Source organism: Chionomys nivalis, chromosome 2 (assembly GCF_950005125.1).
Source record: "Chionomys nivalis chromosome 2, mChiNiv1.1, whole genome shotgun sequence".
NCBI lineage: Eukaryota > Metazoa > Chordata > Mammalia > Rodentia > Cricetidae > Chionomys > Chionomys nivalis.
The window spans coordinates 59,429,003-59,455,474 of record NC_080087.1 but is presented as its reverse complement, the minus strand read 5'-3'; the positions used below and the strand labels follow the sequence as shown (position 1 = coordinate 59,455,474).

At 44.5% G+C, this 26,472-nt stretch overlaps 1 protein-coding gene across 4 annotated transcripts; it reads left to right on the top strand.

Annotated features, from left to right (window-relative positions):
- The first annotated feature begins 6,015 nt into the window (after positions 1-6,015).
- On the top strand, positions 6,016-24,988 carry Prdm1 (PR/SET domain 1). 4 transcript variants are annotated; one of them, XM_057762490.1, is made up of 8 exons: positions 6,111-6,172; positions 7,472-7,550; positions 7,663-7,911; positions 14,299-14,418; positions 17,582-17,834; positions 22,338-23,437; positions 23,687-23,815; positions 24,236-24,988. In XM_057762490.1, the coding sequence occupies exons 1-8, from the start codon at positions 6,111-6,113 to the stop codon at positions 24,809-24,811; spliced, it is 2,568 nt and encodes an 855-aa protein (XP_057618473.1). In that variant the 3' UTR covers positions 24,812-24,988. The 4 variants fall into 4 exon arrangements, with proteins under 4 accessions (XP_057618476.1, XP_057618474.1, XP_057618473.1 ...); XM_057762493.1 differs by lacking the exon at positions 7,472-7,550 and having other exon boundaries at positions 6,016-6,172; XM_057762491.1 differs by lacking the exons at positions 7,472-7,550; positions 23,687-23,815 and having other exon boundaries at positions 6,041-6,172.
- The last annotated feature ends 1,484 nt before the right edge of the window (positions 24,989-26,472 follow it).

Sequence of the window (26,472 nt, the reverse complement as noted above, 5' to 3'; positions counted from 1 at the left end):
AGGCTGTGCACACTTGGCATCTAGCAGTGAACTAGCGCTAGGACCCTAAGTGTGCTTTGTGCCACTTGTTGGGCCTAATGCAAAGAGTGCAGTGTAATCGCTGGCCAGCCCATTAGCGTGATCGTCTGTTACCTATTAGTGTAGTGTCTGGGGCCCTCAGCGTCACTGACTTGAATGTAGCCTCTGTCCTCTTCCTGCCAGCCTTTATGGGTCTTCTCCACATTTCAAGCCCCAGGGAAGAGGGCCATAGTAGAAAAGGGAAGGGGTCCAGATGGGAAGAAAAGAATGCTGGGAAGATCCTTTAGGAAATAGGTCAGGTACCCCAGAGATTAGACTAGCTTCCTTCATCCCTCAATACAAGTAGAATACAATTAGGAGGAATTAGACCTGCAACAAGTAGCTTGGATTTATCAGCTTTAATTGTCTTTTGTCAGGACCCAGCTCTCCTCCAGAGGATCCTGGTGGCAGTCTACACTTTAATACTTTTAATGGCTCTCCATTGTGGGCTTAGCTCTCCTAAAAACCAGTGTCTGCTCTTTGGAAAGCAGCTATTAGGAAGCCTCCCTTAAAACACCAAGCTGTTACTTTCTCTTTGGAGGATCCCATTCTTAGGTAATACAGTGTTGCTCCTTGGCCCCCGCAGGTGCACTTAAGGGGAAGATTCCTATTGAACATTAATAGGCCGGCTTGCTTCCCTGGTAGGCACTTTGGGAAAACAATGGGCTGTAGATGGAGACCAGATAAGTCCTGGTTGCCGGCTTCAGAATCTCCCACTATCTTTGTCAGAGCTGATGGATCAGAACCCCCTCACTGTCTTCCTGTTAAAAGGGTTATCTGGCTTATTCATAGTCAACAGTAAGGAGATTTTTCAGAAGATAAGATGTTTATTAGAGGAGGCCTATTATTGTAATAGCATTGTTTTCTCTTTCCTCTACCACCTCCCAACCTCTCAAGTGGAAAGGGACCAGCAACTCCAGGTCCAACTTAAAAGGTTCTGCAATCTGATGTGATATTGGTATAATATTCAGAACTCTGTGTTTGGGGTTCTGAAAGTTATGGGTTTGCTTTCCTAGGCGGCACCATGTCTATGAGCTGGTATCTCCCAGGGACATGGTTGTAGGTGAGATCTAGTTACTGTAGGCAAAGCCAGGGTGCACATGCTTTTAAGCGGCTGGAAATCCGTCCTCAGTTTTCCGAGCAGGAAAGTGGGGTTTTGTTACGAATCTGGTCTTCAGCTCAGATAAAGTACTAAACCCCATGGAGCAGAGTCTATATACGTGGCAGGAGCCAGCAATTCAAAGTTTCATTATTACTCCTATACTTCTCTTTATCTGCTCCTAACTCCCCTGGGATGAATGCACACGCATGTGCGCACACACAAAGCCTCTACTGTCTTTAATCTTCCCTTGGAAGGAATGAGAAGTATTCATCAACCCTTTCTGCCTCCATGACAGGTTGACTTGCTGTATAGCTGAAGATCACCTTTAATTTCTGAGACTACTGCATCAAGATTCCCGTGTGGAGATGGCAGGCACAGGGCACTTCATCTGCTTTTATGTGGGGCTAGGAGTTGAACCCAGGGCTTTGTGCACTCCACCTTTATCTTACTGTGGGCCTTTCCCCTTGCTGGCAGGCTTCTCCTCCCACAGAAAGAGAGAGGCAAACATTTGCCCCAGGGTCTCACTGAGGTGGAAGCTATTCTTCCTCCCCCAGAGGAGAGGAGACACAAGAGACCTGCTTTGGAGTGTGCACCTGCCCTGATGCCCCTCTCTCCTTCAGTCAGGGCCTCTGCTCTGCCTCCTGTCAGTACCGCCTCATTCCTTTCCCTCCAAATTCAGGCTTAGAAGACATTTTCTGGGTTCAGAAATGATTGCTTTTCCCACAGCCTTTTCAGGAATTAAGATCCCTCATGTCTGAATCACCATAATAAAAGCATGATTAGGAAGGCAATCAGATCGTGGAAACCCACAGCGGTTTCCCCCACAGATGCCACGGAGATGAGGCGCACTGCTGGCATTATTTGTTAAGTTGGTGGATGTTCAACGGAATGAATAACTTTAAAATATGTGAATAATTAGATAAAAACAAAACTGTAACTCTGATGACAAACCAAAATATACTGAGGCGTCGGGTATGGACGGCTCTGGGAAGTCCTGACATGGTAGCCGTCTCCAAGGTTTTTACAGGCCTCAGGAGAGCACTTATCTTTGCTACATTCCTAGAGGAATGTAGCTATTCTTTAATTTACTTAATCTTTGTTTCCGTTCTTTAGGAAGTCAAAACACTGACATCATTCTAAAGCATGCCACAGGCCCCTAGGATCACCATTGCGAAGTCTGGGCCCTGCCAGTGTTTGCTCCAGTTTTGGGGAGGTAAAGCTGTGTCATGCAAAGGGAGCTGATGCTATTTTTAAATTGATTTAACACATCACTGAAACATACACATATCACACCCATGACACACACTCCACATCATAATACAGCATGTGTCATACATACATTCTGTCTCGCTCACACACATACTTGTTCTTCTTGTCCAGCTTTTTTTTTTTTTCAAAAGAAAGAAAGAAAAGAAAAAGAAAGGCAGCCAGAGAAGCCAAGCCCAGTGACTTGAGTTGAAAAGGCTGTTAGAGTTTAAAAACCAAATGCCCCTTCAGTTCTCATCCTGGCTTTGAGACATGTGGGAGGCCTTCAAAGCCACAGTGCCCCTCTCTTAGGCTCAGGCTTACAGTTGGTCCCCAAATGTTTACCAGCATGAAGATGCCTAACTTACAGGAAGTGGGAAATGGGTGTGGGGGTTGAGAGTGGGTGGGTGAGTAGGGAGTGGGGAAGAGGGTGGGGGGTGCTCTATTGATGTGGTTAGCCTGTCATTGACCTTGTTTGGTTAGAGCAGGAGTTGAATTAGAAAATGAAAACTCGTTTCATCTTGAGCATATTTCATCCCATTTTTTTTTTTAACTTTCCTTAGGGAAAAAAAAAAGGTTTTTTAACCCAAGTGGAGCCCAGTCTCCAGATTTGGTGCTCAATCTCCCTTCGTGCTGCAATAGCTACAATAGTCCTTTGCCCCATACAGCCGTCTGGCCGAGGGGGCAGGGACCTGGCCCAGGCACTGAAACTGAATAAAAGTTGGCTTATGATGATGCATCAGAAGAAAGAGCAGGGTTTCTGAGAACAGAGCTTTGGGATTGCTTGCGATGGGCTACCATTTCTCACAGTCCTTATGAGTGAACTCCACCTGGGAAAGGCCGATTAATAAAGGCAATTGCTGAGGGAGTTTTGGGTGTCCTAACCCTGGAGAAGACAACACAGTGACTGAAGATGGGCCCAGGGATTGCTTAGAGCAAACATTTTGACACTGAAGATTGCAGAGCGTGGCAGCCTCAGCTCTCTGCATCGTCCCCGCGCGAGTAACTCCCAGCCTTAGTCCACATTCAGGATAGCCCTGCTGTGGTGTTCAGGAGGGCTGGGTGACTCTCACGACCGGTCCCTTTCTCACCTGCCTCGCAGTTCTGCACTGGACAACACCTAGGTACTGTAATATGAATATGACTTTTCTGAATATGGATCTTGCTTCCTTTCCATTTTCCTTTCTCCTTTTCTGGGCCCTTCATTTTAAGTTACATCATTATCTGTCCTTAACTCCATAATCATTCTCAAAATTTGGCCTAGAGCTATTTGTGTTTTTTTTCCTCATCTCTTTGAAACAAGAAATAAACACGACAAGGACATTGTATTCCAAAACTGTATTCCCAAAATCTACTTTCCTGATAGTTCCACCTATGACTTTGTCCAACTCAGCAGAAACACCTGGAACTAATTTTAGGGTTGCCTGGCTAAGCCTCACACTGGTATTTGATGTTTGCGTCCTCCCTAGACTCAAGCCATTTCACCACCTCAGAAGGTGAGTGCAGGCTGATATTAATTAACCGTGAGTTGATTCACTGGCATCTTCCAGTCATTAAAGCAAATATTTGGCCTAAAATAGCCCTCTTCCCACCCTGCCTGCCACCCTTTGCCTATCCCTTTACGCCGCTGTCGCGGACTCACTGGCAGTTGCACTCTGTGGCTCAGGAGCAGAACTTATCCTGAAAGGGAAGTGAGAAAAACGTGTTAACTGATCGGCAGTGGAGACAGCTAGCAGTAGGCCAGCCCTCGGGATGACTACATTGTTTTTCTGTCCATCGTGGTGCTGACTCAGCATCAGTTAATAAACCCTCTGCAGAAGGCTGGATTTCTTTTGTTTAATTATCACTTGGACCTTTCTGAGAACTCCTAAGAATTGTTCATTCAGTTTCACACCACGGGCACAAGAGCAAGCGTACAGCCTGTTTCCTCTTGGTGCTAGCGCCCCCTCTGGCAAAACATGTAATAACAGGTGGACCTATAGCCCCGGAGAGTGTGGGCTACTCTCGTCCCCCGGTGGGCATTTGATTGTTCTAAACTACACACAGTTTGTACAAGGACTTTTACATGTACATACCATTTTCTGCGATACAATCTTTTACTTCCAACCCCATCCCATCCGCCTCCCAAAAATTCTGGGAAAGTTTCTTGAAAGAAAAATTAAAGATAAACAGGCCTGTCTTTATGATTCAGTTGGGGTTTTGTTTTGCTGTGTTTCATTTCTTCCTGTAAACAAATACTCAAATGTCCACTTCATTGTATGACTAAGTTGGTATCATTAGGTTGGGTCTGGGTGTGTGAATGTGGGTGTGGATGTGGATGTGGGCGGGTGTGGATGTCTCGTGTGTTTAAAATACTAGAAAAGACACCGCAGCCTAAGATTGAAGGAAAGCTGATTTTAAAAAAACAAAACAAAACAACAACAAAAAAACTGTGATGAGGCAAGCAGGAAAAGTGGACGACTTGAATTTCCATGATCTAAACAGGCATAGTGATGGGGTGCCAGCTATAAATGGGGCCTTTGCATCATTGTTTCTCTGAATTAGAGGATTCCTTGCTGAAGGCACAAGACCATTGAAGGAAGTAGAGCATCTGGTTTGTTTTGTAATGAGAAGCAGGAATGCAAGGTCCACGCTCTTAATAATAAACAAACAGGACATTGTATGCCATCATCACAGGATGCTCTTCCTTCTCCGGAGGATTGACTGGGGCTGAGGCAGAAGCCACCCAGGCTCAGAACAAGCCCCACTAATTACTGCCTCCAACAGCTTTCCACTCACAGTGATCAGTTCAATATCCCCCTTTTAACTGCGAGCCATTCATCCTCTGCCCTGCAGTACATCCTCAGAAGCCTGGCTGCGGATTCGGAGATGAGCGGTATAGGCATAACAAAACCAGTATACACGATCATAACTTTTTCCTGTTTCCCTATTTCCTAAAGGTTGAAAGAAGGAAGTTAGGTCTACCCAAGTAAAATGTATCCAGTGAGCAGGAAAAATGAAATTCTACATGTTTAAATAGTAGAGGAGAAACGCCTTAGAATATTTATTTCATTGGCAACGACTCCAGGACTACCACAGAGTCCTTGTGTTGCATGTGAAGCCAAAATACTTTAACTCTGTTCTTCCAACTACGTCGAATCCTGTAACTGAGACACCGAGTTTAGGTGATTTGGGTTTTCTTCGGAGGAGGAGTGTTCCCCCCCCCACCCCACCCCGCCCCATTCTGCCGCGGCAGGAAGCAGGCGATCTGGAGTACTTAGAATACAATCGCAGCGCAGCGTGAGTAAACGTGGAGGGCAAGCGCCTGGAAAGGGAAGTAAGAAGATTCCCAGTCCGTGTTGAAATCCACTTGCAAAGAGAGGAAGCTGCGGCGGCTCGCAATCGGGGGCGGCGTGGGGGGAGGGGGGACCCTGAACCCGCCGCACGGCTGGGCCGTCCAGGTGCGGCCACGCCCCCATCCCGGCGGCTGGTAGGAGTGAATCAGACCCGTCAGTTGGTAAAGTCTGCGGCAGGCAGGGAGGAGGAAGAGCGACAGTGCTGCCGTGACACTCGGCCCTCCAGTGTTGCTGAGACGCAAGAGCAGCGCGCAGCACCTGTCCGCCCGGAGCCAGCCCGGCCCGCGGTCGTAGAAAAGGAGGGACTGCCGAGGTGCGCGTCAGTGCTGCTCAGTCCAGCCGGGACGCTGGAGGATGTGGACTGGGTGGACATGAGCGAACCTTATCTCAGATGTTGGATCTTCTTTTGGAAAAACGTGTGGGTACGACCTTGGTAAGGAACTGGATTCTGTTTTTAATCTTATTTGAAAACTTTTCATTCCTTTCTCTCTTTTTTTTTCTTTCTTTTTATTTTTATTTATTATTTATTTTAAGAATGCAGCCGCAGTAGAAACCAAGGCTTCTGCTTTAATGCGCGGAACACTGTCAAACATTTAAAAGACTTTTCCCGTATGAATCATTAACCCTTTCAGTTCTAGACATAATTGTCAATTCACTGAAATTTCAGTAGTGGTTCTAGTCCGCTTCCTCACCCGCTGCCAGCAAAGCAACTATCCAGGGTTGGCTTAGGTTTTCAATTTTATTAAATTTAACATCGTTTGTCCAACATGACCTTACAAGTTGTAACTGGGGCAAAGACAACTTAACATCCCCCACCCCTACCCCAGGAGCATGATATTTAGGGAAGAAGTGGGGAAATGTGAAAAGCACCTCGAGGGGCTCCCGCAGTGTTTACGTTTTCCTAGCGCGTGTTCTTACATGGATATCCTTATTCCTAATTTTTAATCCGTCGCGTCTGTGTGGGAATGCGTTGCGTTTGTTTTTCCTCTCTGGAAAGTACTCTTTCCGAGGGCAGATTCCAGGAGGATCCCCGCGTCTTCTGTATGACTTAGTTACAGTAAGCTGTGCCCCTTCAGTGACTTCTGGGAATTTGTGCACTTTCACATTTAGATGGAAAGTGCTATTTGTAGCCGAGAGTTCCTAAAGGAATTCTCTTCGGGGAATTCTATGAATATTTTTATATTTTGTTTTTATTCCTATCTGGCTTGAGATGCCCACCGATCCAAAAAGGCTGCAGCACCCTTCACCCATTTCTCTTTTCCTGTGGTCCATGAGACCTCGGGAAGGCTGGTACTCATTGATACTGGCAGGATGCAATCCCTCTCGTGCTTCGCTGCTGGAGGATGAAAGAGACAGCGCGCCAGAGGGAGGGGGACAACCCAGTTGTTTTGAAAGTTGTTTCGCATAGGGAGCTGGTGGGAAAGTTCAGTCTTCCCCATTTGGAAAAGGCAGGCTGGGTTCCGCTCCTGCACCACACGCGCTTTCCATTTTTAGCTTCATTCAGAGGCAGACAGCGCTCCTTCCTCTTCCTCTCCTTGTTTGTGACACTTCTCTTGAGGCAGCTTTTCCACGGCGCTGAGGGTCTGGCGGCCATGACCCCAGGCGTCCCGGGACACAGGACGCAGCAGCGCCCACAACATATTCTGCCTTCAGAGGTAAAGTCAAGGATTGCTCAAAGGTAGCTGTTCCTTTTCTCCCGAGTTGCCAATATATATATAATTTTTCCCCCTAGCCAAGGGTTGTATTTTAAAATCGTGCTTCTTCAAGGCAGTCTGCTTTATACGGCTTTGGACTCTTACTCAACTGTACAAGTACTCCATCAGCTTTTAAAGTCTTCAGACTACTGTGTTAGTCATAGCCTCTCAGAGGGAGCCACAGGAACGCCGGACAATGGGGATTAAAGGCCTTTCCCTTCTCTTCCAGGCTGCCCCTAAGTATATCTCCAGCTCCGTGAAGTTTCAAGGGTTAGCAGAGAGGACTGGGATCATGAAAATGGACATGGAGGAAGCTGATATGACTCAATGGACAGAGGCTGAGTTTGAAGAGAAGTGTACCTACATAGTGAACGACCACCCCTGGGATTCCGGCGCCGACGGGGGTACTTCTGTTCAAGCAGAGGCATCCTTACCAAGGAACCTGCTTTTCAAGTATGCCACCGGCAACAGCAAAGAGGTAAGCCTCTGCCTTATTGAAGACTGACTGGCACTTGGGTTAATTCCCCTGCTCTCTTTGAGCATTGTGAGTATTTATATGTATTGGCAAATAATTGATCGCTCTAGCCGCTGTTTTCATTGCTTTCCCTTCAAGCCAATTCCTGTTGGTTTCCTCCTCCTGTCAGCTGTTCTGTACTAATTAGTAAACAGTTAAATCTTTTGGCAAATTGACATGTCTTGGAAGAGCTGACTTGCAGCTCTGGTGGGCAGAGCTGTACAGGAGCTACATCTCTCCTGGCCACACGGGCCCTGTCCTACACAACTTTAAAGGAAATTTTCTGAGGAAAAGATGTTTTCTTTTGTCTCCTTTTGCTCCTGAGATGGCTTAATTCTCTTTTAACGAGCCAGCTTTATTAGCTGGGTTTCTAAATTTATTCTCAAAACCTTGACATGTTTATTAACTGAAGTGATGGCATTAACCGGGAAGGAAGAGGGTCACGTAAAAGTGTCCTCTGTCAGGATGACTTCACTAACCACTGTTTACCTGAGGCAGCTCCTTTGCCTTGGCCAGGCTGGCAGGCCCACTTGCTTCTGAAGTGGGTACCCTCTTTGTTGTTTCAAAGGGACAAGCAACTGAGGAGCACCTGATTTGTGTTTACCCTTTTATATAACAATTAAAGCCGGTGAGATGTGTGGCTGGGAAGTGATTTGCAGAACCACCTCTTGCTCTGAGACTCTACCTCCGGCAGTTGCTCTCTTGATGGGCCAAGTTGCTGAGGATCAACCTCAGCAGACTTCCCACCATTACCACCACCCACAGTGGGTTCTCATGCCTACTGTCTTAAGGGGGCAGTGAAAGGAGGTCCTGTGTTGTAAAAGTCCCAGATTTGCTCCTGGGAGTACTCATTATGGCCACGCTGAATCCCTTTCCTCCTTCCCGAAGGAGCAGCATGTGAAAGTCGGGAAATACTTTGTCTCTTTCCTGTTTGTGTGTCTGAGTTCAATGTTTTTAAGAAGGAGGGAGGGGGAGACAGATCTAAACTTGAAGAGAGGAATTCAGCCTTGAGTTTCACTAAAGCTTCATCTTGTTTTCCTTCTGATGGGAGAATGGTGTTAGATTTTATAAAAAAAAAATTTAAATTGTGGTTTGTATATAAATATTCCCTAAAAACTGTAACCCCAGAGGTCAGCTTTAATTATACCTCTTCCCGAAAGCAATAGAGGCCTCTGAGCAGATAGATCTTGGAGTCAATGTAGCATTTGTTTGGGGGTTTGAGGCCTGCCTGTGGCTTTAAAAGGTATAGTCCGTTTTTTGCCGCATCATATTTGACTAAATATCTGTCCACTCAAAAGGGTCATTCATGTCCTGTTGTCTCTTCAGCCTATCATGATAGAAGTAGAGACCCCCATTTTGTGGGTCCTTGCCTTGTTACCCTACAATGTTCTTCTCGGTTCAGCTCTTTAAAGTTTTTCAATTTTTGTCATTCTACTGAAAATCATGGCTGAGTGGAGTTCTGCTATTAGATCATTTAGTTCAAGGTTCAGAGAGATAGTCAGCTTCCCCAAAGGCTATGTCGTTACAGTCAGGCACAGACTGGAAGCAAAGTTCTCTGGTTGCTCCAGGTGTTTCTAGATCATGCTCCTCTGGTCCCTCTTGGTGTCACTGTGGCTTTATTTATCTTTTTACTAAGCCTATTGGTTTTTTTTTTTTTCTGCTGAATTCTTCCCTATTTCTGTAATGTTAAGCAACCAGGAAGAGAGAGTACTTGTGTTCCTGAGGGGAGTTCTTCATAGCAGTAGGAAGTTGAATTCTTTGTCCTTCTTCCCATATTTTACTTAGGTGGAACAGCTGAATAGGAGGTAGTGTACCTATTTATCACAAAAGCAACCAGGAAACAAAATTCAATATCATCCTGTCTCATGCTTACACCAAATGTGTGCTTCAGTCGCTCGCCGCCCCCCCTCCCCCCCCCCCCCCCCGTTTTGAACTTTGGGACAGCTCCTTAGGGGTGGTGAAAGAGAATTGAGCCGTTATGGGCATGATAGATGCAAACCACACCGGGGACAGAAGCTCCAGGCTCGCTGAAATGTTTACATACATCACCATCCGTTCGTTGTTCAGTTAGTGCTGTGAGTCCCAGGAGCCGAGGAACAGAGAAAGGGCCTTTCTTTCTACGTGCATGTTTTATCTGACTGATTTATCTCAGTCATCTTTAAATGTTTTCATTAAAATAGCAAAAGCTGTTACTTTATGTGCTGTGTGCTGACATCCTGGGGAATTTTTTTTTTTAGCAAGATCATTTTTCATTATGAATTTGTGCTATGTGTCAGCACCTTCCCACCACCCCACCCCCTTGGTTTAAAAACAAAACATACAAGCTGTATTTCTGATCTTAACGTTAGTTTTTAGATCTGGCTCAAAATCACGGTGCACTTTTTATTGAGGCTGTTCTTACTTCCTATTTCCAGATCTAAAACCAAATACAGACATGCTATTTAAAACTTTGAGAACGTTTAAGCTGGTGGGTTATTCTTTTGTGGGGAGTTTCCCCTCGGCCTCCTGAAATAATCTGTGAGGATTTGACTACAGACAAGTCAATTGGAGGTTTAGGAGTAGTGTCCAGGCCAGGTTTCTGCTGTCAGCTGGGGTGGCTTGTCCTCAAGGGGCACTTGGCTCCTCTGAGACTCTGATTTGAAGTTGAGTGCTGAGAAGCATCGGGCAGATCGCAAGGACTTGGTGTCTATTCCGATTGAGGTCCATTATTAAGGTGAGCCATCTGGAAAGGATCTCACCATAACATGCAATTCCACCTCCAAACTCTTTGATTTGGTAGTGGAAGGCAAGGCATTACCGCATTTCCTTTAGTAGAAAGATAACAACGTTGGAAACCTTTCAAAATCACCTGTTCATTCCTGTGAAAAATGGAGCAAAATACAGACTGACATCTATGCCCTTACAGTCAAAATAGAGAGAGAAAAAAAAATCTATCTGGATGAGATTTGGGGAGCAGAAAGATCACAAGTAATTAAAATACTCTTAATTTGAAGTGCGGAAGCTCGGACAACATTGGGAACCGAATAGCGTCTCTTTCAAATCCCTGTGCTTTCTTCAGCGTGTATATTGCACACTATCTAAAGGGTGGATTGTTTTAAAAGTAAACAAACAAACCCACGCTGTCCTTAGTATCGAATTTTCATTCCATATTCCCATTCATTTCATCCTGAACTGTTAATAAACTTTATTTTGTAAGGTTAAAAAGAAGCCCTGGTTTTTGTCTCGAAGCTCCAGACAGTTTGTGTTCTATAGCCAAAGCCCTGACAGAGACGGATGTGCCCAGGTGGCAGAAGGGTCGGCTCAGTACATAAAGCAAGCGTGAAGGGCTTCTGTAGGGGCAGATGAAGCATGGGCAGCCTTTGCAGGCCTCTTTCTCTTACTGATAGGTTTATAGAAGGCACATAGCGGCCAGTCCCCAGCAGTAATTCTTTAGGACCCTGGTCAGTTCCAGTGAAGTTTCCTTCCTGCGTTAGGTGAACACACACACACACACACACACACACACACACACTTAATTAGTGTTTTTAGCACTGTGCAGCTCAAAGCACAGGCCAAGTTCCTCTGTACCATTTGCTCGATCCTAGGATAGAACGCTGTAAACAATGGGTTAGGGAGGTGGGGTTGAGCTATGATACTCATCTGGATCTTTAAGGACCAGGAGGCCTCTAAGTTGGTTTTCTACTTTCCATTAAGAACAACTCTGGCTCCTGTTCCCGTCTTAGAGCTGCAGTTTTTATATCTTCTTTGACTAACAAAGCGACCGTGTATTTGACACGGAGGTGTTTGCTGTGTGTCATTAGCATGCTGAGCTTAGAGTGGATATAGATGGCTGAGCTGGTGTTGTTTTCTGAGATAGAATCTTGAGATGTCTATAGTGTGAACACAGGCCAGAAGCCGGTGATCTTTCCACATCCTTCATACTATGATTAGAGGCTTCCACCCCGGCTAGTGAAAGATATGTGACTTTGACACAACAGGATTCCTCTAATCTCAGAACGCTGAATTGTGTGTCTTTGTTTGTCTATCAGTGTTCATTTTTCTCTACCTCTCAGCTCTGTTTATAGTAGGAATTCTAATTATTAAGGTTCTACGTTATTCATAAAAATCATCTAAGATCAAAGTTCAGTCTGGTTATATTTCCCAGACCGACCTTGAACTCACCAATCTCTTGCCTCAGCCTTCAGAGTAGCTGAGATATGAAGCCACACCAGTACTTTCTTTCTTAAAAAGGCTACTTGCTCTTTCATTGTTCTCGTGTCTTATCTGTTCATGTGTGATTGTGAGGTTATAGATAGATGGCAGGTGCTTCCAATACTAACGTAAACATCCACAGTGCCGAGTCCATAGTTGTGCCATGAGAGGCACTAGATAGTTTATGCCTTCCCCACATTCTTTGGTTGTAGGAACAAGATTCTAATTAAATTTTGGCCACAAGAAAATGTGTTTTCTTAGGGTAAGACTGACAGGTGAAAACCAAGGGGCCGTTCTGGAGGGAGAGGGACAGCAATTTGGAAGGGAAACTGTGACCTCAGTGTACTGCCCCTTGTTGGTAATCAGGCTCTGACTCCGAAGACACCGTCTGCAGGAGGCTGTAATTTAAAACCAAGTTGAGGAACCAGTCGAGTGCCTTTCTCAAAATTACTGCTTTCAAGTGGATATGTTGAAATTATCAGCTGCTAATTATTGGCTCACTGACAAATGGCATTATTTGTTTTTCCTGTTTGGCATTTTAATATTATGGAATAAGCATTCAAATGTAAATGTCTAATAATTTGTGTATTATAGAAGACAATTCCATGAGTTTTACAAAGTAAGTCCTAAACAAGCCCGTGACCAGCGAAGAAAAACCAGGCTTTCTGTGTGTATTTTCATCTCCAGAGTCTGTGCTCTGAGATGCTCTTGTCTCTCCAATGCTGTCCTATAACAGATAGCAGCAATGGTGAAGTGTTCTTGGAAGCATAGACAGACAAAATGAGAGCCGAGGAGATGAACAGCTGCCTTTTTCAGACCTTTGCCACAAATTCATATAGGACCAAAAATAACACTTTTAACTCACCAACTTTGTTTCGAGTTGTATTGAGTATAGAAAATTTTCTCTTCCTTCACCCCTTTCCTGTCTCAAGAATGCACCATTAACTGTATATTAAATATTAGATTACCCAAGAAAAGGGGCATTTGATGATTTAAAAAAAAAAAAAACCGATGTGAGAAAGAGTGGTCTGTCCAAGCTATGTAAGTTTCTTTGTTCCCTATTAGACAGAGGTTAAGTTTTTGATGGACTGAATGAGGTACCAGTGTGTAGTGTAACCAAAGTCCTGGATTCCACCACAAACCATCTGAACAGGCATTAATTCACTTATCTGCACCTGCTGTTTCAGGCATATACTTATATAAGCGCCACCAAGAAAAATAAAAGTAGAAATAAATACTATCTTTTACACTGCCCTTGGCCATTTCAGTAAGGTATTCCTTTCTTTTTTGAACCAGAACAAAATTTAAATTGAGAAAACAAATCTCTACTGTGAAAGGTGAACTCTGACTAGTTCTTAGAGTTCATTTGAATTGCTTCCTAGTTTGTATCTAATTTTTTTTTAAAAAAAAAAGAAAAGTTATGATCAAGGAAGAGCTGCCATAGTTTTAGCATGTTTCTTTAGTAAACCCCTCAGAGTTGCAATCATGAAGGCTTCAGTCTGAAAAGGTCATTTCCTCAGATCTTAGAAGCCACATCTTTTAGAAGCCACGGTCTCCTCATTACACATTCCATTTCAAAGAGGGACTTCTGACCACCATTGAGTAGATGTTAGAGAAGAACAAAGTTACTTGAAAGATCTTTCTTCTAGTAAAGAGCCCTTACAAGCTATGAGGGAAAGAAGGGGAGGGGGAGGCCTCATCTGGAATGAAAAAAAAAAAAAACTTAATGTGTTTGGTTTCTGGTTCCTTTGGCCTCGGTGGAAGAACTAAAGAGCATTATTTTGGTTTCTGAGGTTAAAACTCTTTTATTCCCCTAAAGTACACTGTGTTTATGGTTTGAGGGAGAAGGAGGGAACTGAAGGGTCTAATCTTGACATCTCCCTCCACGGCTTTATTCTCTTAGAACAGAATGCTGATCTCCTGGTCTTCTAGCATGAAAAGAAATGAAGCAAGAGCCACAGACACCAGCAAACAATCTGCTGGACTATTTCGGTGCCCGGATAACATTGAAAGACCGATGGCATCCCTGAAATAAAGCAGTATAAATTGTGGAGGCCTCATGGATGTCTTGCTAGGTCATCGATTGACAATTCAGTTCACTGAAATAACAAGATTGACATCTTTGGGTTTGTGTAATGAGTTCATGTTTAATCTCTTTAGGTAACTGGAGTGGTGAGTAAGGAGTACATACCGAAGGGAACGAGGTTTGGACCCCTGATAGGCGAGATCTACACCAATGACACGGTTCCCAAGAACGCCAACAGGAAATATTTTTGGCGGGTAAGTAAGGAAACATTTTGAAGACTTTTCAATATTTGGGGGTAGATGGAACTTAAAGAACGGGGTCACTTCCTTTTCAACCAGTTATGGGAAACAATGGGGCTCACTCAAGGAAACACTGGAATTCTGGGCAAGTTTGATGAAACCGCTTGGAACTATTGGCTCTGTAGGTGGTTAGATATGGACTACATGCGAATCTTGATTTTTGCAACTCATTACATAGAGCTTTGTGATGAAAGGAAACAGCTTGCTGCTTGCTTCAAGGGCAGGCTCATTTGCATTTCTGTTCGAGGAAGTAGTAATGAGTCACCAAGCCTTAGATTTCACCCTTTCTTGATTTCTTGCTGAGTTCACTTCAACTGAATGGAAGAGTTATCATAAATGAATTATCTTGAAGAGAAATGTCACTAGGAAAGGATAGGTAGAAGGTGGGTTAGTGGGGCAGAGAATGACCGCAGAAGTCTTTATTTAAATCCATCTGCACTGTAGAACTGTTACATTTGTCAGTATCTTAAGTTGCTAAGCATAAGGAAAATTCCCGCATGATGCGACATGATAGACTTGGCTTAGCACAGCTCTTTAAAAGCTCGGACCTATACAGTCGCATTTGGGATTCCAGGTTTGTAAGGACTCTGAGGCACCCTAGGAGATGCGATTCATGGGTAAAATCTGAATTGGGAGTGGATAAAGAAATGTCAGCCTCCCTTTCCAAAAGATGTCCCTGGCATGCTCAGTTTGGAAATGAAGAACTACATGAATTTTGGGAGCACTTTCCCATACAGACATAAAGTACACATCCCCCGAAGATACGGCCAAGCCTGCATCATGCTTGCCCTGACTGATGCTTTTGCATAAGTAACTTAGAAAAAAAATTGCTTAGGAAATGTCTAATGAAGCTATTCCTGAGAGACTCTTCTACATCGAGGACATTTTATTTCCCGACATTTAACTTGCTACTTCCACAGCTGTAGTTGTAGATTTGTTAAGAATTATTTGCTCTCAATTTTTATCTGTTTAATAGTTACTTGGTGTTGAGATACAATGCTACAGGACTGACAGCGCGAGAACATGAGTGCCTTTTTACCTTTATCGTCTTTCTCAGATGTGAGCCATAGATCTGTTAATGTTGGCCTCAAATGGTCTGAATTAAGACACTCTGACATGGTCATTAATACGTTGTCATTTTGAAAATAGTCAAGAAACGCCTAAGAGTCTCCCATTACTCTCCCAGTTCTGTTTCATTTAAAGATGTACAGCATCATAATAATAAGTAAGTGGAAGGCTTTCCTTGGGAGGAATGAATTAAATCAGTGGGTCACATGCAACAAACACAGCGGGGAATAAAACCCCTCACATGTTGGAAGAGCCTGACTTCCAGGGCAGGAATATTAACATCTGTTATGAGGAATGAAAAGGTTTCATGCAAATTACACAGTCAAAGAGATGTTCAAGTTGAGAAACCAGTGACATTTCTTGTAACTGTACTATGAGTCAGCACGTGTTTAATCTTCCTGATAATAGATGGAAAGGCAGGCATCGGTGTGCGTTGTACAAACGCATGATTTTATTTTCTTGGAGTGTGTGTGACTCCATGACATCCACAGTTCTGCTTTTAAACGAGGATACAGTAAACTGTAGCTGTGGAGAGCCGACTGGGATCAAGACACCCGCGGCTAGCTGTTTCCGCCCTAGTGCAAGAGCGCTGGAACCCCATGTTCCTGGAAGTTTGCGCGTCAGAGTAAACAAACTTGAAAACCCCTCTTGATAGCTGAATTCGCCCAGTCTTGTTAGATTTTCTCTTAACAAGACACACCGCGGAAGCTCTCACAGGCTGCTTTGATGAAGCCACATACATCCCCCTCACAGTTCACAGGAAGTCACTCTTAAAAGAAACTGATTCTGCTGTTTACTGCCTGTATTAAAGGGACAGAGTTCCTTTTTATTTCTGATAACGTTGGAGAGAAATACAGAACTGCTCACACAGCCAGTGTGTGACTAAGGCTAAGGCAATAGCCTGCTGCCCGTAGAGCTCTCTGGGGTGAGCAAGCAGCACCACACCTCTTGGAGACTGTCTTGTGTGTAAAGAAAGCTCTGGGGTCTGCAGGAAGGTGGTGCCTCTTCAAAGAAAGGAACTTTCTGGAGAAGATAAGGAGTGAGTTTATTGCCCCTTGGTTTTAGTAAGAATATTTTTGTTTTGTTTTTTTACCCCCCTGTCTTAACTGTGCCTTTTTACCAAGTTTTGTGAGTACAGCTGTTAGCCAGAGGTAGGAAAAATTCTGTGTTCTTCTTTACTGGAACCATATATTTTCTTTTCCTCTTCTTTTTCCAAAAGCCCTAAAGCGTGGTTCTGTGTGTGCCGTTTTAGCCAGCCTCCTCAGAGCTACCAGGGAATCTCCACTCTCTTGGCGTGAAAGAGAGGCACAAGGCTGCACATGTTTACCAAGAGGAGAAGTGACTTCTCCGTGACTGTCAAACCTGGCCTCTGTGCCAGTGGCTCGCTTTGTTATGGCAGGTGAAATTCACCTTTGCCCCACCCAGTGTTTCCACAAAAAGGCAGGGTTCCAAGTATTCATCTGAACAAGTGTTACTGTGGGACTCAGGGTTGGGGGTGGAGGATGTTTGCAGAGTCTGAGCCCCAGGCGGAGGTGTTGGAAACACAAGTACAGAGGCCATAGAAAAAAGCTGAGACCCAGTTTGACGTGGTCCTCTGCTTGTTCGTCTGCCCAGTGACTCAAAGCACTAAAAGTCAGCATAGTTGGAAGTGTGCTGAGCAGAGGTGCCCATTCGCTATTCGCTACTGTAACAAGAGTACCTCTTGGTGGCAGTTTTGCCCACTCCAGGCTGTTCTTTAGAGGAGATTCTGTGTTTTATTCTTTGGCTATCTGCCCGCTCACTCCGCAATCCTCCGCCCCCCCCCCCAAAAAAAGACCATAAAGTTGAAATGGAAAAGGTAACTGACAAAATCTTGCCTTACCTCATTTCTTCTGATTCTGGTCCCACCAGACCAGTGATTTGATTCTTTCTCTAGCTAGGCAATGAGAGCTGGAATCACATGTGCTGTGTTGCTTGCTCTTGGTTCATTTATGCTGAGAGATTTGGGGGAGCTTTCCCTGGCTTTGGGCTAGCCGCCTTTCACCCTGCATCATTCCTCTCTTTTGGACAGATCTACTCCAGAGAGGAGTTCCACCACTTCATCGATGGCTTTAATGAGGAGAAAAGCAACTGGATGCGCTATGTGAATCCAGCTCACTCTGCCCGCGAGCAAAACTTGGCTGCCTGTCAGAACGGGATGAACATCTACTTCTACACCATTAAGCCCATCCCTGCCAACCAGGAACTTCTTGTGTGGTATTGTCGGGACTTTGCAGAGAGGCTTCACTATCCTTATCCTGGAGAGCTCACAGTGATGAATCTCAGTAAGTGGATTACAGAACAAAAAAAAAAAAAAAAAATGAAAAATGCCAGTCATGTCAGTTCTGCCCCTGTGAGCTAATAACATGTTGTTTAATTATATGGCTTCATCACCTGTTGGACTAAGTAGGTGGCTTTAGCTAAGACTAGGAAGAGGAAAACACTTTTAATATCCCTAGACCTTATTATGAAACTTAATTATCAGATATTTATTGTATATGTTTATTATACACAGATATAAAATGATCTACTCTGAGTCTTCAGAAAGTTACAGGAAGAAATGTATTTCCAATTTAATTTATGCAAAGAGGGGCAATTGGAGGCATAATGCAGACCGGTATGGACATGTTGAACATGCTGGCTATAGTCCCTCATGCCATAATGTGTCAGGGCTTAGCGTGGTCATTGAAATCTTGTAAAGATACCTGTGAATAAAGCTCTCATGTGGAGGGCTGTTTCTAGAAAAACTGTCAAAATTTTTCAAGTAGTCTAAGTGAATAACCCTAAAAGATTTCATATCTTAGCTTCCTTCCTTATGGTAAAATGAATTAATCTCATCTTTTAATCAGTCTTACGGTAACCACCCATCGCTTTATCTTGACAGATTCTTGGTTCCTTAGGTTTATAAGCTTTTACTTTTTTTTTTTTTTTTTTTTTTTTTTCAGTTTGGCCAAAGTTTCTGTCATGGCCTACAAAGTATTCCTTTATTTCAGTCAATTATTTCAGAACAATTTAAGAATAGAAGATTCTAACCTTTCTTGTAACTATGCTTATATGTTCTGGGTTGCACTGATGAACTTTGTAGAACTTTTTAAAATGACCACTTTTTGGTTAAAACGAAATGTTGAAGGTTTGAAAGTTTTGGTTTTGTTTGCTTGGGAGGGTTTGTTTAGGTTTTGATTTTTGGTTTTTCATGACAGGGTTTCTTTCTGTGACCCTGGCTGTCCTAGAAACTGGCTGTGTAGACCAGGCTGGCCTCTAACTCAGAGATTTGCCTGCTTCTGCCTCTATGCCCCTTCTACAATGTTCAGGCTCTCAGGAATTTTCAGTTCTCTGAAAACTCATAGATTCAGCACCTTTCCCATAGGATCACACTATAGGTTCTGTGCCCAGGGCCCTTAACTCAGCACAGTGCACCCCGATCTGAGCACAGTGGGTACCATCCAGCCTGGCCAAAGGGAGCCATCTCTCTCCTCCATGTTTGCGTTTTGTTTTTTTATTACTGTGTTGATAGGGCCTCATTCAGCTTAGGCTCACCTTAAAGTTGATAGGTAGCCAAGGATGCCCTTTAACTGATCTCACCTGAACTCCCAAAATGCTAGGGTTACAGGCATGTGCCCACCATGCCTGGTTCAAGCGTTGATTCTTTGTGTTCAGAAGGAATGCCCATGCACACTGTGAAATGGCATCTTTGCTCTTCAGCTCTCCCTTTTGGTTCAGTCAGGACTCTCCTGAGTGTCATGTTAGCACCTCCTTTGTCTGATATTCCTACTAAAGGAAGAGTTAACAATACAGTCGCACTACAAGGCTCCTGCCGCTGATTGTGAAACCTGTTGGCTCAGGTGTGGTAACTGATGATTGAGACCGTGATCAGGAAAATTTCCACCATTTCATCAGGCCTCAGAGGGAGAGCATGTGTCTAGGATGAGCTGTGCTGGAGTTCTGTGCTTAAAGCACAATAGAGGTCTGTCCAGAATCTCCCTAAGGACTTCCACAGGAGGGAAGAGTAGGAAGGGATGAAGGAAAGTTAAGTGGCCAGAAATCACAAACTGGCAAGAAAGAAAAGGGAGGGAAGAAGATAAAAGAGAACTATTAAATTTACCTCCTGGCCCTCCCAATCTTTTTGGTAATTTTTTTCTATCTATCTAACTAACCCATCTAGAAATCAGTTGACCAAATTATAGACTTCTGAATGTTAATCTGCTTTCTCGGTTTCAGTTGAAAACAGACTTTGTTTTGCCTACTGCAGAACTTCTAGGTTCTTTCTTGTAGTCTTGGGGCTGCTTATTATAGATCGAAAATGTGAGTCGGCATAATTAAGCCATTCAGAACCTCAGAGGCAGCTCACTCTTGAAATGACTCTGTCCGCCTACAGCCATTTAAGATTTAAGAACAAAAACAGATCTTGATTTTTCCTTTTCATGTTAACTCAAGCTGCTAAGTGGGAGAGTTAGAAATGATACCAGCTCCTTTGATTACTCAGCTGCTGAAGGATGAGTTTTTAAAAATGTACCTTCATATACAGTCTATAATTTCCAGATGTAAAGTATTTTAGAGACACGGACAGTTGGCTGCAGATACTCCTTCAGAATAAGCTGTCGGCTTGTTCTTCTGAATACAGAGACACCGAACACGAGTCTTTTGTGTGTCGCAGAGAAAAATGAAGTTTTGAATTCTTTGTTGACTCAACCATTAGCTTCAGATCAGTTCAGTAACTGACGTGCGTAGCAAGAACACATGGTCAAACATGGGCGCAACACTAAGAGAGAGCCTAATTCCTTACACTGCGAGCTTTCATTTGTTACATTTCCACGGTGGGGCTACCACAAAAACTTTATGAGGCTTTGACATGATTTGCCACATAAAAAATGGCAGAGTTGGGTGTGGTGGTGCACACCTTTAATCCCGGCAGTTGAGAGGCAGAAGCAGGTGGATCTCTGAGTTCTTGGCCAGTATGGTTTACAGAGCAAGTTCCTGACCAACCAAGGCTGCAGAAAAAGGCCCATCCCCTCCACAAAAAAAGGGGGGGGGCAGAGTTAGGAGCAGTGTATACAACACAATCTCCTTTTCTTTCTTTTGACCTGAACTGCTTCCATGTCGTTATCTTTTTTTTTTCTCAACCTCCAGTAAATCCCTTCCTGTGACTGTGGGGTGCCTTGCCTATCAGTTTTCCAGCTTACTTGTCTCTTTTCCTTTACCATTTTAGTTTTAAAAAACAAAAGTGACAATTTGAACTTCCTGCCTGCTGGGCCTCACCGAAAGACTGATATTGGCCTGATAAGGGGATATTTATTTTGGTTTAGAGGCTTGAGAAATTGCTCTCCCTCAGCAAGCTTTCCATCACTGACCCCACCAGCATCTTCCCTGATAGTGTTGTCCACTGTGTTTATTCTGGGGCTTTGGCTGCCCAGGGGTAACTGATAACAGCTGTGGGAGATAACGTCCTCTAAAGGGCTTTCCAACTGGAATTGAATCCCTCTGGCTGTCAACCTGCAGAATGGATTGGAAAGGTTTACTTCTGGGCTCCCAAGGAGTTAGTTCGCCTTCAGACCTATCAGGTAGCAAGCTTGGAGTTCCTTCTCAGTTAATCCCAACAGGGCTGTTTTATAAGGGTACAAAGGATACTTTTTTCCCCCCATGTCTTAAATGTCATCCTGAATCTGCTACATCTTCAATGGCAGAAGCCAAGAATCTTGCTTCTACTTGGAGCACGTTCACCCCACCCCCTGCACCCATGTGCTGCCCACCCCCCATTGCCCTCAGCACACTTGTGGGTATAGGAGTGTCTGTTTGAGGGAGCACCCCAGGAATCATAGCTCAGCCTGTGTTTCATATGTGTTATTGTCAAGGGAAGTTGAGCTGAGACTTTTCCTGCGGGCCTCATCTTCCCTGTGTAATAGGGTCAGCCTGCGGTAGTCTAGCAAGGTCCTCACTGCTTCTGAGCTTTACCAGGCAATATATGCTGTCTCTAGGAGTAAATGTTTTCCTCTTGGCTGCCTCTGTTTTCTTTGGTGCTGTAAGTAATTGAACTGGCTTGGGAAGTACCTGTTGTGGTTTGGCAGAGGTGGCTGTCACGCCTCATGATTCCAGGAGCCAGCCCAGATGGTAGCCTAGTTAGACCAGAAGAACCTTGGTGAAATTCCAGTGCTGTCCAACAATGGCCGTAAAGGGTAGCATCCGTGTCCTTAATCTATTTGGCACAGGCAATTAGAACAGGGCTTTATGGAAGTCCCTATTTAAAGAGAATCGAGTTGAAAATTGATGACTGCTCGTTACTTAAACTAGGTTTAATCTTCCATCTAAGGCTGCAGAGTGTGCCGATTTCCTTTAGGTAAACTGCAAACATCAGAATGACTTATTAACCTCTGACAGCCCCCACCCCTGTATTTTTCCACCCCATCTGAGTGAAGGCTCTACAGTTCCAGTTTGAACAGCACTTTTCTATCATAGTTTGCATTAATGGAAAACGAGATTGTCCAAATGCTGCCGCGGCTGTGTGCAAGCTGCCATGGAAGCCGCGCTGCTACTTACTGGGTGCAGGCTACTGCCATTGTTCCCGGGTTTTGTTGTTGTCCTCATTCCCACTTCTTCCCCTTGGAGGAACTGGAGCAGCGCTTCTGAGTGGGTGGCCCAGAGCCCTCTGGAGGGAGAGGCGTAAGGGGCCAGGGGTCTGTCTAGCCTTCGCATTGCCAGCTACTGCTCGGGTTTCTCAAGAAGAGAGAATGCTTTCTGATTTCACTTTGATTCTCCACAGTCTCTGAGTAACCGCCCTTTCTTCTTCATTTTAGCACAAATGGAAAGCAACCCAAAGCAATACAGTAGTGAGAAAAATGAACTTTATCCAAAGAATGTCCCCAAGAGAGAGTACAGTGTGAAAGAAATCCTAAAACTGGACTCCAATTCCTCCAAAAGGAAGGACTTCTACCGTTCCGACATTTCACCCCTCCCTTCAGAAAAGGACATGGATGGCTTTAGGAAAAATGGGAGCCCTGACATGCCCTTCTATCCTCGGGTTGTTTACCCCATCCGGGCACCTCTGCCGGAAGACTTTTTGAAAGCGTCCCTGGCCTACGGGATGGAAAGACCCACTTACATTACCCACAGCCCGCTTCCGTCTTCCACAACTCCAAGCCCTCCGGCAAGCAGCCCGGAGCAGAGCCTCAAGAGCTCCAGTCCCCACGGCAGCCCGGGGAACACCGTGTCGCCCCTGGTGCCTGGTCCCCCGGAACCCCGGGACTCCTACTCCTACTTGAATGCTTCCTATGGCTCCGAGGGCCTGGGCTCCTACCCTAGCTATGCACCTGCCCCCCTCCCACCGGCTTTCATCCCCTCTTACAATGCTCATTACCCCAAGTTCCTATTGCCACCCTATGGCCTAAGTTCCAATGGCTTGAGCACCATGAACAACATCAATGGCATCAACAACTTCAGCCTCTTCCCCAGGTTGTATCCTGTCTACAGCAACCTCCTTGGTGGAGGCAACCTGCCTCATCCAATGCTCACCCCAGCTTCCCTACCAAGTTCCCTGCCCACAGATGGAGCCCGGAGGCTGCTTCCACCGGAGCACCCCAGAGAGATGCTTGTCCCAGCACCCCACAGTGCCTTTTCTCTTACCGGGGCTGCCGCCAGCATGAAGGACGAGAGTAGTCCCCCCAGTGGTTCTCCAACAGCGGGAACCGCAGCTACGTCCGAACACGTGGTACAACCCAAAGCTACCTCAGCAGTGATGGCAGCCCCCAGCACTGATGGAGCCATGAATCTCATCAAAAACAAAAGAAACATGACTGGTTACAAGACTCTTCCCTACCCGCTGAAGAAGCAGAACGGCAAGATCAAGTATGAGTGTAATGTCTGTGCTAAGACATTCGGTCAGCTCTCCAACCTGAAGGTAGGCCTCCAGACATTGTGCGGGTTGTACTTGACTGCCAGGATGCAGGTTTTTAACTGCACTAGAGCTATAGGAGACCGAGCTTGGGCCTGGGCTGTGAGGGTGCGGCCTGCTGAATGCTGAAAATGTGGGTTTGTCTTGATGTAAGGCCTAAGGGCCTTACATCGCACGCATCTGGCTCTTTGAACAGACACTTGAGTGATAAGCCTCATCTCAACTCTAGAGCTAACGCCTGTGGCTTCTTCCCAGGTTCACTTGAGAGTGCACAGTGGAGAACGGCCTTTCAAATGCCAGACCTGCAACAAGGGTTTCACTCAGCTCGCCCACCTGCAGAAACACTACCTGGTGCACACGGGAGAAAAGCCACATGAATGTCAGGTGGGCAGTGTTTTCTGGGTAGAGCTTTCGACCTTCGTAGAAAATATTTGTAGTGATGCCTTTCAGTGATGTTTCAGCCAGCACAAGATTCCTGCCTGGCCACGGGCTGCTGGTACTGTGAAGCTCCTGGAGGCTCTGCAGCTGCTCACAGGCTGTAGTGATGGGTGGATGCCACAGTTAGCTTTCAGTGGGTGAGGAAATCACCACAGAGAAACAGTGCCTCCCTCTTATTGCTTACCACACATCGCCAGTGCCGTTAAGAGGCTTTTGGTCTTCAAGGTTGCTGGGTATTGGCCTGTTGTCTTGCTCCTTCCACTGGTAATATTTAATATCGGTAATTTTATTTAATATTGGTAATATTTCATCTTAATGATTTTTCCCTCTATCCTTTCTCTGCCTTCTTTTGTCTCCACACTCTAGGTCTGTCACAAGCGATTCAGCAGCACAAGCAATCTCAAGACCCACCTTCGACTGCATTCTGGAGAAAAACCTTACCAATGTAAGGTGTGCCCTGCCAAGTTTACCCAGTTTGTGCACCTGAAGCTGCATAAACGACTGCATACCCGGGAGCGACCCCACAAGTGCACCCAATGCCACAAGAGCTACATCCATCTCTACAGCCTCAAGGTCCACCTGAAGGGCAACTGTCCCGTGGCCCCAGCCCCTGGGCTGCCTTTGGAGGATCTGACCCGAATCAATGAAGAAATTGAAAAGTTTGACATTAGTGACAATGCTGACCGTCTTGAGGACATGGAGGACAACATGGATGTGACCTCTATGGTGGAGAATGAGATTCTATCTGTGGTCAGAAAAGAGAAAGAGGAAACTGGTCTGAAAGTGTCTTTACAAAGAAACATGGGGAATGGACTCCTCTCCTCAGGGTGCAGCCTCTATGAGTCATCAGACCTGTCCCTCATGAAGTTGCCTCACAGCAACCCACTACCTCTGGTGCCTGTAAAGGTCAAACAAGAAACAGTTGAACCAATGGATCCTTAAGATTTTCAGAAAATAAGTGTTTCGTTTTTGCTTTGCTTCTTAGGTTATGACTTGGTGAGTCAGGGTGCCTGTATTGAATTGCTTGTGAACAATTCCAGGTCTGCAAAGATCTCCTGGCAGGAGGTAGTTCCCCACACCTCTGGAATTTAAGAAGGACTCCAAAGTTACCAAAAATCTCAGGGCATAAATGAGGCAAAGACTCACTATATATACATATATACATATTATATATATATATACTTATTTACAGCCATGTCTATATATTTGAACCTGTGTATTTTGAATATTTGTGTGGATATGTTTGCATAGCCTTCCTATTACTAAAACTATTGCCTAGCCATAATTATTTTTTCAATGATAATCCTTCATAATTTATTATACAGTTTATCTTTCAAAAAGCAATAATTAAAAAAGTTTACAATGACTGGAAAGATTCTTTGTAATTTGAGTATAAATGTTATTGTCTTGTGGCCATTCTTTGTAGATAATTTCTGCACATTGTTGAAATACCTGAGACTTAGTAGACAGCTGTGTGATTTCAGACCATGTTTCTCTATAATAATGCTTTAAAATGAGGTCTTGATATTGCCCAACTCATATGGTTGGTGTATTGACTCAGAGGATAGTATCATTTGAACAACGTTGTGTAAGTTGGGGATATGTGTGCAGAATTACTCAGCAATAATTTGAGGGGAAGGAATAAGAAAGGAAATATTTTATGTTTCCAATGATAGTTTATTTTTCCCCTCCTTGCCACAATTTTACCAAAATAGTGACAGGAAAGCTTTGCCAGCCTGTCCCACCAAAGCATAGGGTCTTCCTAGCTCCAATGTCATAGGACCATTCTGAGTGGCCACATGACTTTGGCATCCCAGTGTGTTATCTGAAAATGTGAAGAAGAGAAAATGCCATGTTAAAACCACCGAGAATCTGTCTTCAAGCACAGATAATTTTGTGTCTGTGTGGGTTGGGGGCTTGAGTCTGGGTGTCATTTTGTTGTTGACTTGTTTTTGTTTCTTAATGTCAAAATTGCACAAAGGTGGTGCCCTACCAAGAAAGATTTGGTGATTTGGTGTCGATAGGCTCAGGCCACACTTAAAATACGAACAAAATGAACAGAAAGCTGAACAAAACAAACAAATAAGAAAAAAACGGGTATTCTTGTCATCTTAGGTTAAGCGGGTAATGAACATTCCTATCCCCAACACATCAATTGTAATTTCTGTAAAACTCAGCTGTTCTCAGTATTTGTGTTTTTGCATTTTATAATTAATTTAATTGAAGATGAAAGGGCATTGCAAAGTTGTTCAACAACAATTACCTCATTGAGTGTACCCAGTAGGAGTGCAGGAAGTGATGTCTTATCTCATGACTTGCTACTCAGATGAGCGTGTGTGCTCTGGAATGGTAGGCTGGGTTGTTCTGTCTTGTACTCGTCTAAGCCCAAAGGTTACCTGTTGGTGTTCAAGGTGTAGCGAAGAATGATGTATATTTATGAATCTATTTATACCACTATACCATGTGTATATATAATATATTTATAACCACTTAAATTGTGAGCCAAGCCATGTAAAAGAACCTACTTTTCCTAAAGAGCAGAAGGAACCTCTTTCTGAGATTCTGCTTGCAACTCCATGACCTCACGATCACACACGGTGCTC